The sequence below is a fragment of the Lutjanus erythropterus genome, chromosome 3 (assembly GCF_056507025.1).
Source record: "Lutjanus erythropterus isolate fLutEry1 chromosome 3, fLutEry1.hap2, whole genome shotgun sequence".
Classification (NCBI taxonomy): Eukaryota; Metazoa; Chordata; class Actinopteri; order Lutjaniformes; family Lutjanidae; genus Lutjanus; species Lutjanus erythropterus.
The window spans coordinates 23,643,885-23,656,511 of NC_139319.1; the positions used below are offsets into that span (position 1 = coordinate 23,643,885).

General features: G+C 39.2%; 1 protein-coding gene across 1 annotated transcript; it reads right to left on the reverse strand.

The window, feature by feature from the left end:
• Positions 1-11,166, reverse strand: smc2 (structural maintenance of chromosomes 2). Its single transcript, XM_084715483.1, has 25 exons — positions 10,859-11,166; positions 9,747-9,896; positions 9,537-9,659; positions 9,306-9,344; positions 9,111-9,221; positions 8,979-9,023; positions 8,612-8,845; positions 7,220-7,369; positions 6,867-7,100; positions 6,499-6,658; positions 6,298-6,415; positions 5,081-5,219; positions 4,828-4,947; positions 4,505-4,709; positions 4,187-4,322; positions 3,552-3,676; positions 3,204-3,397; positions 2,967-3,110; positions 2,655-2,729; positions 2,105-2,224; positions 1,784-1,984; positions 1,569-1,685; positions 1,120-1,280; positions 810-957; positions 1-615 (listed from the first exon to the last, which is right to left on the reverse strand). Exons 1-25 carry the CDS (start codon positions 11,024-11,026, stop codon positions 430-432), a joined length of 3,603 nt encoding a protein of 1,200 aa, XP_084571609.1. The 5' UTR covers positions 11,027-11,166; the 3' UTR covers positions 1-429.
• Between the last annotated feature and the right edge of the window lie 1,461 nt (positions 11,167-12,627).

Consider the following 12,627-nt stretch of genomic DNA (forward strand, 5'->3'; position numbering starts at 1 on the left):
TAAAGTGTTCAGACATTTTTATTTGACCTGCTTTATTTACTAAAACAAATAGACATCTTAGCCATATATAAAACTGATCGCATGTAGCCAAAGAGTGTGAACATAGAACAGAGAAGAGACAGGATAACAAGTTTAGAGAAAAATATATAGTGTAAAGGTTTTAAAATACAAAAATATGTGAAGAAGCTCCACACAAACAGCTGAGTAAAGTGAAGACACATGACACATAAGACAAATGAAATATGAACAGATTGGTTCCACTTTCAGAATAAAAACAGTTTTATAAACAGAACTCTTTAAGAGCGATGACTACCACCAGAGGAAATACAAGTATACACAATTGATCGCAGCAAGCTTTTCATAGACGCCACTTTTATGTGGAAATTTAGAACACGACTGTTCAGCTATCAGCTGTTTTGGGTATAATTATTAGCTGATGAGCTGTTTGTTCTTCTTGTCTTTTTGACGAGCCTTGTCTTGGCCTTTCTGGGGAAGGTTGGCCTCACTCTGGCTGAGGGCTGTCCGCGTGACTGTGGACATGCCGTCAACAAACTTTGTCTTGAACAGGACGTTGGCGTTGGTGAACATGCCGTCCTTCAGGGACACCACCACAAACTGCAGGAAGAGAATTTTTTAAAAATGTAACCTGAGCACATGTTTTGCTCTGATAACATAATGAATATGTACATTGCAAAAAGCAGTGGTAAAACCTTTAATTAATTTAATTAACCTTTTAATTACTGTGTCTTCAATACAACTATTTAAGGTTTGGTAGGGTTTTTAGAACACGTGTGTGTATTCCAACATACCTGGGAGTGTCTGAAATGTGTGCGCAGCATCTGCCCGATGTTCTGTGTGTGCGACAGGTCCAGGGCAGCGTCCACCTCGTCTAAGATGTAGATGGGAGCAGGTTTGAACAGCAGCATGGCCAGGATGAGAGACAAGGCCACCAGTGATCTGGAAAAGTAAAGAGGGTTGATCAATAAAAGTCATCAGACATCATTCTAATCCATGGAACAGTAGTATCAGTACAGACATACTGATACTACTGTTCAAGTATAAAACAAAACTAAAAAAAATGACACTCAATGACCAGACCAGAGAAGTGCTTTTACTGACCTCTGCCCACCGCTGAGCTCAGTGAGGTTCTCCTTCCAGGTGTTGCCCAGGGCCACCTTAAACTCAAGGCCCTCCAAGACACCACAGCCCTGGGGAGGAGCCAGCTTAGCTGTGGCCCCGGGCAGCAAAGAGGAGAAAATAGAGCCAAAGTCTTTGTTCACCTGCAGAGGAAGAGGAATATTAAATAAAAGCAATACCTACAGTGAGGTACAAATCGGAATTATGTAACAGTGAGAATGTAAACTTGATTAATCAAACTTTTAATCACAGATTCCAAAGGATCATGGGTAGCATTTGACTGTTAAAATATTAATTTAGTGGACAAAACAGGACATTTGAGGAGGTTACATGATGAACATTTTTCAGTTTTCTGACATTTTATGGACCAAACAACTAATTGATTATTTAAGAAAATAATAATGAAGATTTTCGTTAGTTGCAGCCCTAACCTTCTGCCAAGCCAAGTTGAGAGCCTCGTTCTTCTTCTGATCCAGCTCCTCAATGGTCTGCAAGATTTTTGCTTTGTCGTTCTCCACGATCCTCTTCTTCTTCATCAGGTCGTTGTACTGCAGAGCAGAGGACAGTTGTTATGTGAGTCAAACAAAGACATTCAAAACTGTAACTGACCAAATCTCCAAAACCCTCTCTGTGTCTCTGTCCTCACCCTTTCCTCAGCCTCGTTCAGCATGTTCATGGCCCTCTTGTTGACGTTTCTCTCCAGCTTGGTGGTGGTCTCCTCCAGCTTCTTCAGCCGCTGGCCGGCCTCACGGGGGTTGTTGGTCTTAAAGTCGTACGAGGTGTTTGGCTGGCCAAAGAACTGACGCTCAGAGTGGATCCAGTCATGTTCCTCCAGCATCCGAGACACCTGGGAGAAGACAGAGGACATTAATTATACAGAATGGGATGAACCTTTTAAGGACGTCAGGTCATGGAAATATATTATTGTAGTGGAGGACTGACTGAACCAAATTTTGTGTGTGTGTACCTTGTCAGCAGCTTCCTGGCTGTCCTTGCGGTGTTTACTAATGTTGTGCTCCAGTTCCTTGATCTTAAGCTGGACTTCGTTGTTCTGCTCCCTTATTTTATTGGCCTCTGTGCTCTTCGCCTGGAATATTCAATTAGATAAAACAGATGTTAAAAAACAGACCCCAAATCACAGAGATGCTGATTCACACAGTACAAATATTACCACAAGCACTCTAAGTTTGGAAAAATATGGTAGGTCATTCGCAGCGGAATATTTACTTTACAAATTACAGACATGGCAGATTTGTATGGAATTAACATCACAGATGACCTCCACAAATATTACAAATTACTACAAGTCCTCAGGTAATACTGGTCCCATATGAATAGGATTTAAAAGTGTAAAAGATGATGTACAAAGTTCAGAGAAATTTCTAGTTGAGCTACATTTATTCTATGATTTGTTGCATTTCTTCAAACTCAATTTTCACACAGAATCTCATACTGAACTCAAGCCTCTCAAATAGGGGTTAAAACTAAAATAGTAATAAAGGCAATACTGTATTCACCTTGAGCTCTTTGTCCTGGGCCATGATCACTTCCTTCTGTTTGGCCAGCTCCTCCTGAGCTTTACGCACGGCCTCCTGCACAACGAACGAGCGAGAGAGAGAGTGTGTTATGGTGAAAGAGTGAGGGCAGATAAAAATGATACAAGAGCTGAGGGTCTACATGACAGCTTGTTTCTGAGCTATGACAAATGATGACTGACCATAGTGATTTTAACAGAGAACAAATCCAGTGTACGCCTAAACTGCTGGGGGACACTTCTCAAAAGTACAAACTTTAAGTGTGATCATGATACAAAAACAAACAACAGATACCTTGTTCTGAGACACAGTGCAGGCCATGCTGTCTATCTGCTCCTGGATGGCCGTCATGGCTTCGTCTACAGCCTGAATCTGCTGCTCATAACCAGTCTGCTCCCTTCGCAGCTCCTCCAGCTCCAGGGCCACAGCATCAGACTCCTGTGCACAGGAAAAGAAACGCATAAGAGCATTTCACCAGAACCATCGTCAGCAGATCAGCTGACAGAGAAAAGAAAAGGATGGTTGGTGTACCTGCTGCTTCTGCTTCAGCTTCTTATTGAAGGTGTCAGCTTTAGCCTTGGCTGCATTCAGTTTCTGCTGAGCAGCTTTCAGCTCCTTCTCCCTCTCTGCCTCTGCGTTCTTCATCTTGTTCTCCAGCACCTTGTACTTTTCTTCAGCCCGTTTCTGCACCTCCTTAGTAACACGCAACGTCTCCTCACTCTCCTCTGAACAAACACACCACACACAGTTGAGTTAGCAAAAACAGGATCAATGTGTTGTTTTAATACCAGACCCGGACCTAAAAGACTCAATCTAAAGTCTATTTGTATACAGAATACATAAAATGCCTAGATGTAGTTATTGTTTCAGCATTCTGACCGATGGCCTTGCGCAGCCTCTCCAGCTCTTCTTGCTGCTGATGGAAAGAGCTCTGCTGAAGCTTGGCCTGCATAATCTGTTCTTCTTCCACCTTCAGCTCATACTGCTGCTTCAGCTGCCGATACCTGGAAGAAGAAAATACATGAGACAGGTGGAACAAATAAGATCATAAAAGCTAAAATTTGCCAGGAACATGTGACAAGAGTTGAGGGATTTATTTTGGTGGTTTGTTAGAAAATTCTTGAATTACAGTCTGACTGATACAGGATTTGTTTTGTTTTTTAATTTGATAATATGTTGACCAATTGCAAAATTTTCTTAAAATAATGAGGAATACATTTTGCAGGATATAAATCAACTTGTCAGATCTCTCTGGGATGTCAAATATTTTATTACATAGCCCAATATCATTTTATTATTCATTATCACGATTTGCCTCAAGGGGGCTTAACAATCTCGCAACACACTGTGCTATCGACCCTTAAAAGAGTAAGGAAACCTTTATAACAGGGGAAAAAATGGAAGAAACCTCAGGGAGATTCAGAGAGGAGGTATCCCTCACCATGATGGACAGACATGCAATAATACCTCTGCAATATATGCAATATATCTGTCACAAACTAGTATCTGCATACTTCTCTGCGGTTCCCTTCAGGCCGGCCAGTTGTCGTTCAGTATCCTGGAGCTGGGCCTCCTTGTCATTCAAGTTGTCCCGAACCTCCTTCAGTTCTTGCAGGCTGGTCAGAACTGATGCCGACTGTGAGCGGGCGCCTAGAAGACAAGAAACAGAGAAAAATAATGTGAGTCATATTATATTATTAAACAATGAATAAACAAACACCATTCTAAGCCATAAATAAATTACTTGAATTTCTGCTCTTGGTCTCCTACCAAACTCTCATACTGCAGATGAATTTGTGACAAAAGAATCATGTTCTAGTCCACGTTCTCACCTCCACTCAGAGTTCCCTGTGGGTCGAAGATGTCCCCTCCCAGAGTGACAGTCTTGGTCATCACCTGCTTATCAAAAGCCACTTTTTTGGCATTGTCCAGAGTGTCACACACCAGTGTGGAGCCAAAGACGTATTCCATGGCCTTACGCAGGTCAGACTCATAACCCACTAGAGACAGAGCTGTGTGGACATTGTCCTCTCCAACCTGACAGAGGAGGACATTGAAGAGACAAGGCAGAATGAGAAAGAGATGGTGTGATGTTATATGATCAGAGAGAACGACAATTCAATTTTCTAAACCAGGCGGTATCTAGATCTCTCACCAGGTTCTTGGCGGCGCTGACCACTCTGTCATTGAGTGTCTTGGCAGAGATCTTGTTCAGGGGGATGATGGTGTACCTCCTCTGTAGCTCTCCCTTCTCCAACAGTTTTTTACCCGTCACCTGTTCAAAGACATATCACATCACTGACTCTGGTTACACTGTCCCACTAGTCTGCAAATGAAATACATACATAAAACACCTAAATGATGATTTGCATCGAAATAACATGCACATTGCCCACTAACACACCTACCTCTGTGTCAACTACAATGTTATAGAGCCGTCCTCCTGCAACAACCTCCAGTCCTGTTGCATAGGAGACGTCACGAACTGTGATCAGGTTAGCTAGCAGCCCCTTGACTTTGCTGCGGTCCCAGCCTCGCTCTGGGTCCCTGTAAGGCAGCAGAAGACACATAAACACAGAAAATCCTCAAGACCCAAGGCAGAATGATTAAACAGGGAGTTGAAATTTTACAAGCAGGTCCATTAGGAATTTCCTAATTATTACAACTTGATTTACTTCTTCATATACACACACAAGCTTGTGGTCTCAAGCACGCTGCAAATCGAAAAGACTCATATCTGACAAAATCTATTAATTAGCTTAAAGAATCAATTGCAGCTTCTGAAAGCTTCACCCACACTCTAGCTGATTAGACTAATTAGACATCAGGACAGAGTAGGTACAATGACTGTTAATTTTCTTGCAAAAAAGCAGGGTAAAGTGTACTTTTTAGTTCTTTTTAAGTACAGCTGACCAATAAATCAAAGTCATTGAAATACTGAAATAGAAATGTTGTTGTCAACGCTGAATTATAGTTAATGGCCTTAAATAGACACCGACTCTATTCATTTTATTAAATTTATTATATACCTGTGCTTCACTGGTTTCACACTAACCTGTAAAAATGTGAAAAAGGCCTATATACGAATGACAAATGAGGGACATGCTCATCAAATACAGTCTGTACAAGCCCACAGGCTAAATCAATCAAGGTTTAATCAAGCAAAATAATAAAAAGTGCACCCACAAAATCTCCTGCACTAACATAAGACACCAACATGACCCATGTGTATACAGCACAAAAATTAGTATGGATTTCCTCTTCAAGTGGTGTGTTTATAAAATTAGGATTCATTCGATTTGTTTCAGTCATCATATACACTTAATTACTAATTATTGTGAAGCATCCAAAGCAACAAGTATTACTAACTAATTCTCTGCTCTGCTGTTGTGAAGTCAGCACTTCTGTGTTTTCATCAGCTTTAAGTCATATGTGGAAAAAACAAGGATGCTACAAAGGGTACGATTGTTGTTGATGTACTTGTTGTAGTGTTTGGGTGATGGGTTGGCTGAGATTAGTATCCCAGTAAAGATTCATGTTTCTATTCAAGTGTGTCCGACTTCTTCAGGATTCAATACATACAGCATATTTAAAGACATGGGCAATAAATTTGGTAAATCCTTACTTGTATTCAAAGCGCAGGTTGGGGAAGCGAGACACGAGACCCTCATAGGTCATTTTAAGTTTAGCAACATCTCTGGACAGTTGCCTTCTTTTGTCCAACAGACTCTCCTCCTTCCCATCTGGATACAGACAGACACACATTACAAAACGTACAGCGTAAGGAATGGCAGCTGCCACGAGTACAAGAGGCTGTCTACCTTACCCTCATAGTTGAGTTTAGCGAGCTCAGCCTGTAGTTTCTCTCTGCTGCTTCTGATAGCCTGCAGGTTGTCCTGGTCCTTTTTGTAGCCACTGTCCATCTTTTTCATTTCAGCCTGTTTGGTCTTCAGCTCAGCCTGGGCATGCTTCAGGGTCATCTGGGCCTGGATAGACCAGGAGACAAAGACAAGAATTTTTTTAAATGATCAGAACAGAAATTAGTGGCATTTTCTCAGCATGGAACAATTTTAGAAACAGCAGACCTACAGTGCATATTCATGCTAATGAACTGAAAGAAAGATTGTGATTGATTAATAAACTGACATCTTGAACCATCACATCACCAGCAGATATGTTCAGTCCTGTTCTCACCTGCTTGGCCTCAGTATCTGCCTTGCTCATGTCATTCTTGCAGGTCATCATCTGCCCGGCCAGAGTGGCCTCCTCTCCATCCTCATTTGTAGAAAGACCTGCTGAGACAGCCTTAAAATGCTGCTCAGCAGACTCGAGGGCTGCACTCTCCTTCTGTCCCTCCTCCTGTACTGCCTTAAGCTGCTCCATCAGCTTAGAAACCTCCTTTTCTTTTACCACAAGCATTTTCTTGTCCTGGGGATGAAGGAAAACAACAGCTTTGATCAGGAATTTAGTTAAATTGCCCTCTTTTGTGTGAATTTCATTTACTAAAAGTTCTTGTCTTGACAACAGATTAAAAACATTATCATTACCTCCTCCATACTCTTGACGAGCTCCTTCCTCTTCTTGGTTTCATCTTTGAGATTCTGTTTTTTCACATCAAGTGCACTCTGAGCTTTTGCGTCCACACGTTGCACATCAGCTAGAGTCTCCTCTAGAGATTTTAATACTCCATTCACCTCCTACAGATGAAGAATAGGAAGAAGGCATACTTTTTTATGTCATAGACAGTCTTTGATGCATATTTTAGTTGATGAAATATTAACACTTTTTTGAAATTTGGTGTACAACATACTGCAATAGATTTATGAGTGTTGTGCCCAACTCAAACTTTTACAAACTTTCTGCTGACCTTCAGTTGAGATAATTTACTATTCTTTAAAAAAAATAAAAAATAAATAAAATTATAGTAAAAGTTAGAGAAACTCAAAGTTTTAAGTTAATCTAAAGAAGAAAAGTAAATTATCTCAACAAAAGATCAGTAGTTTGTAAAACTTTTTCAGAACTAAAGAATTTGACTTGGGCTCAAAACTCAAAAATCTCTTGCAGTATGTTGGCTTGAAATTTTGAGCTGTCTCACCCTACAACAATGAAACATGAAAATTTTTTTAAAAATATAATGTTATTCATTTCCATATCATTTTTTGCCAAATTCACAGGGAGCCACTGGAGAGGAGCTGAAGAGCTGCGAGTGGCTCTGGAGCCTCAGGTTGCAGATCCCTGTCTTAGAGGAAATTACATTTGTCACTCTGTTGTACATCTTTTTTTATACATACACAGGCCTGAAATAGACACACATGCACAAACGGCCTATAGGCATGAGAGGGGGCTCCATACACACATATATAAAAACATATAGTCAGCTACCCCAAGCAGGCAGGGGTATTGTGCCTTGCTCGAGGGCACCTCAGCAGTGCCCAGGAGACGAACTGGCACCTCTCCAGCTACCAGTCCACACTCCATACTTTGGTCCATGTGGGACTTATACCAGCAACCCTTTGGTTCCCAAGCCAAGTCTTTACAGACCGAGCTACTGTCGCAGATAGACATAAAAAAAAATAAACCAATATCACTAAAGATTCCCTATTATTATTGTAGTTTGATAAAAACATAGAAGACCTTGATTTTTGCTGGGCTAATGAGGATTTTTAACACTCCTTTCAAAATGTCTTTTGAAGCCAAGAGGATCATCCAGAGGCAAATATTCAAATTTTCAATAAAACCAACATTGTAAAGATTCCAGTATGAGGAAAATAAAGTTACAAACAGATCAAAACATTCTCAAATAGCAGCCAATAATCCTTGCCAATAAATATTCAAATAAAAATGGAAACTATTGTAAAAGACCTCACAAAATCTGAAGAAAGTCCAACAAACAAAGTTTAAAAAGCAACCTGATTTTATCTCTTCATCTTTCAGCGTACCTGATCTTTTTTCTTCTGGAGCTCCTGAATCTGGGCTGACAGCTCCTGGACTTTGCTCTCGTTCTCTGCCATGCTGGCTTGCATCTTGGTGATGTTATCCTGCATCACCTTCAGATTCTCTGCCGACTTCATCTTGGTTTCCTCTGCGCACACAAACAGCCAGGCCACGTACAGCCGCGACAAGTGCTGGATCTCACGCATGAGCTTCTGGTACTCCAAATACGATGATCGTTCCTTCATAGTGAGGATAGTTTAGGAAAAAAAGGAATATAATGACCAAAAAGTAAAATGTATAATGGAAAATGTGCCATTCTTTCCACCATATTTCAGTCACAGCAGAAAGGTTTTGACTTTGCAGTTTACCTACCTCTTGCAGTTTTTGCATGGTTGGAGTAATTTCCTCATCCAAGATCTTAAAAAGTAAACAAAGAGAAACATTAACTTCACCTCCCCACTGTAGAATAAACATGTTAAAAATGAGTTTACATATCTAACATACTGTCTGAATCTCCTTAAGCTTGGCCTCCTTCTTCTCAATGGTTTTCTGAGCGCTGATCTTTTTACATTCATACATCCTGGTTCCTGCTGCCTCCTCAATCATGGCGAGGATCTGAAAGAAAAGAGGTGGTCATTAAAGGTGAATTTTATATGAAAAAATACTGATGATTAGAAGGTGGACGTGTCTGTGCTTTACCTCTGGTGGCTTCATGTTCAGAACTTTGGTGATCCTCCCCTAAAATATAGAAAAAAACAAAAAGCAAAACCAAAATATGGTAAAATAAGTTTGTCAAAAATAAATACTTTTCAAATACCGCATGTTTAAAAAGAAATGATCGCCATTAGTTACACATAGTTTTGAAAGTATCAAAACTATATGTTATATACTTATATGACAATCACAGACTGCTGCAGACACAAGACTGACCTGCATGATGAGAAAATGTGGGTTGTTGACGTTGAGTCCAACAGAGCAAAACAAGTCCTGCACTCTGGTGTTGTTGGCATTGACTCCATTAATGAGGTACTTGTTCCTGCCACCAATTACCACCTTAAAGAACAAGAGGCACTTATGCATTAGCACTGTACACTTCATAACCAATTACATAGCCTTCAAAATCATGGTTTCTTTGCCAACCTGTCTGGTGACGGTGATCTCATCATGGGTTTCAAAACCCAGAGGACTCTGGCTTTTGTTGGAGTTGTCAAAGGTGATAGACACCGTGGCCTTGGTAATGCCACCTTGTCCATTTTTGTAAACCAAGTCTTGGAGGTTGGAGGCTCGTACCTTTAAAATGAAAATGAAACATAGAGATACAAGTTTTAAAAGTGACCATTTCTAATGAGAATTAGGTGAACTAGTGTTAGGATGTTTCTAGCTTACTGTTTTGCTAGTTCACAATAGAGAATTAAGACAGGTCTAAGATAATATAGGGTAAGGTGGGGACAGGTGCAAAAAGTTCTTGGAACTGTCTCCAAGCTAAACAGCCACATTAAAACAGACTACACTTTTTTTTATTTTTAACATAAACAAATAATTGTGGGGTACATCAAACAATAATTCACCCCAATACAAATCTGTACTGCATTTTTTTCAACATACTTCTTAAATGTTAAAATGTTCTGGTTCCTTTTCTCCTTTATGACACTAAACTGAATATCTTTAGGCTGTGAGCAAAACAAGACATTTGGAAATGTCATTTTGGGCCTCAGGAACAAGTGATCAACAATTTCTGAAAAAAGCAACAAATCAATTAATTGACAATGAGAATAATCATTAGTTGCAGCCCAAGTATGATCACACAAAACTCAATAACTGTTTTTTGCTAAATATTACTAAATAAAAAAGCAATACTAAATATTATTGTATTAATAAGTGATATCAAAATATAATTGTAAAGGATGCATATTTTCAGACTACTATACTTCTTGAGACAAAGATTTACTTAGTAAACTTTAACGTATTTTTTAACACCTTGCAACTTTTGACTTTTTCCGATTAAAAATATTGTGCCTGGTACGTCATATGTAATCATATACTGTGGCTAATTAACAGACAAATGTAGGCTAAGTCTAATATATCAAGATTTGGTTGGTCTAGTCCAGAGTCTGAGTAACTGAGAAACGCAATAAGGTTGCAAATCTCCCCAGTCTCCCCTACTAGTACCGCTACCATACCAATCTCTACACACTGGCTGTGAACTACTACGTGATACCACATAACGACTTAATAGCCGATAACACACTTACATGGGTGAGATTGGAAATGCCCAGGAGGAAACATATCGAGTCCAAAATATTGGACTTGCCGCTGCCGTTCAGTCCTGTGATGGCGTTGAACAGCGGGTCAAAGCCGTTGATCTCCGTCCTCTGTGCGTAGGATTTGAATCCTTCAATAATAATAGATTTGATGTGCATCTTCAGGCTGTCCTCTCTCAGCAGACTCCGGAGGAACGATGTTTGATGTTTCCAAATAAAATCTGTCACTTAAAAAGGTGAAGCACTCGGTCACAGCCCAGTGTTTACAACCGACAACTCGCTCCTCTCTCTTCCAACTTGAATTTTGGCGGCAGGTATGGAGCCGCTAGTCCGTCCTCGCTGTGCCAGGGTCCTGACGAAAAAAAAATAAGTATCTTAACACGATATGCGCACATATTCAATATATTTAGCAATAAATAAATATGGCTGATTCTAAACTGAACTATAAAATGTAAAGAACGCCGATTCACACATATTTATAAATAAGTTTACTTATTTTCGTCAGGCAAATTTTAAGGCTACTAAACAATTTTGATTTGTCGCCTGTAACCAATGTTTTGACGCCACCTGTAGGCAGAAAGCCGAACCACAGGTGAAAATAAAAATGAGTCGTCCCGTGTCAAACGTGGGGTTTCAGAAAGATACAGAGAAATAAGGAAATCACATGTAGCTAACGTTTCTCATCAGCGATGGGTAAGACTAGATACTATACTGCTAATGTAATTACTTTAATGATAATAGCACGTGGCATAACTAATTTTATCTTTATTGTATTATTGTAATTATAATTATATCATGTTAAATTGTCGTGCTCACATTAAGAAACAGCCCTAGCATTACTCATTACTACATTAGTTCCGTGTGCTTCTTTAACTTTGACCAGATACAAAAAATATTTTTTAACTACTTGCATTTTCCATGTTCCATTTATTCAGCCAGCTGTAAAAATATACTTAAATAAATATACTTAAATTTATATTATTGCTGTTATTATATTCTATCAATTTTTCTTTCAATAGGAAGCCTAAATATTGCTTAAAACCGCAACAAAGCAAGAAGCATACAAATCTAGTCAGGTAATTATATTGCAATGATACTTTACTTTTTTAGGTGGGGCTAAAAGTAAAAAAATAAATTTAGTCTAATATCTATTGTAACCATATAAAACATACAACAAATATTAATTTATTTGTTTTATTAGGCAGAATATAACATTCCCTTAGGGTGTTAAAACCCTGAATCCCTCCCATCAGTAATGCAGTTTGGGGCTGCAACTAATTAATATTTTCATTATCAATTAATCTGCAGTTGCTTTAATGAATAATCGTTTAATCCATGAAATCAGTATCTTCAGATTACTTCCTTTTCCCAACCAACAGTCCAAAACCCAATGACTCTTCATTGACGATTATAAACCACAATGAAAAACAACAATACCTGACATTTAAGAAGCTGGAATCAGAAAGTATTTGAAAAATGACTGAAATGATTAATCAGTTATCATAATACTTGGCAACTAATTTTCTTTCAATTGACTAATTGATAAATCGTCAGTACAGTTAGGGCCCAGACCGAAGGCATAAGCTACCATTGGTAAGCCAAGAGTACCACAGACAAGCTCTTGTAGGAATAACAAAAATATTGTAGGCTACAAGGTGAGTTACTAAATGAATACAACATTATGATGATTCTACTTTCAAGAGGGCTGAAGGCAGAGAAAAGTATGAAATTGCTTTTAAAATGTTTTATTTGTCCTCCAT

Coding starts and splice junctions, on each gene's coding strand:
- smc2 (XM_084715483.1), bottom strand. CDS start 11,026: ATGCACATCAAATCTATTATTATTGAAGGATTCAAATCCTACGCACAG. Junction 3,677..4,186: donor CTGAAGGGAACCGCAGAGAA/GTATGCAGATAC, acceptor TTCTTCTTCCAG/GTATCGGCAGCTGAAGCAGC. Junction 958..1,119: donor GAGCTCAGCGGTGGGCAGAG/GTCAGTAAAAGC, acceptor TTACTTTTCCAG/ATCACTGGTGGCCTTGTCTC.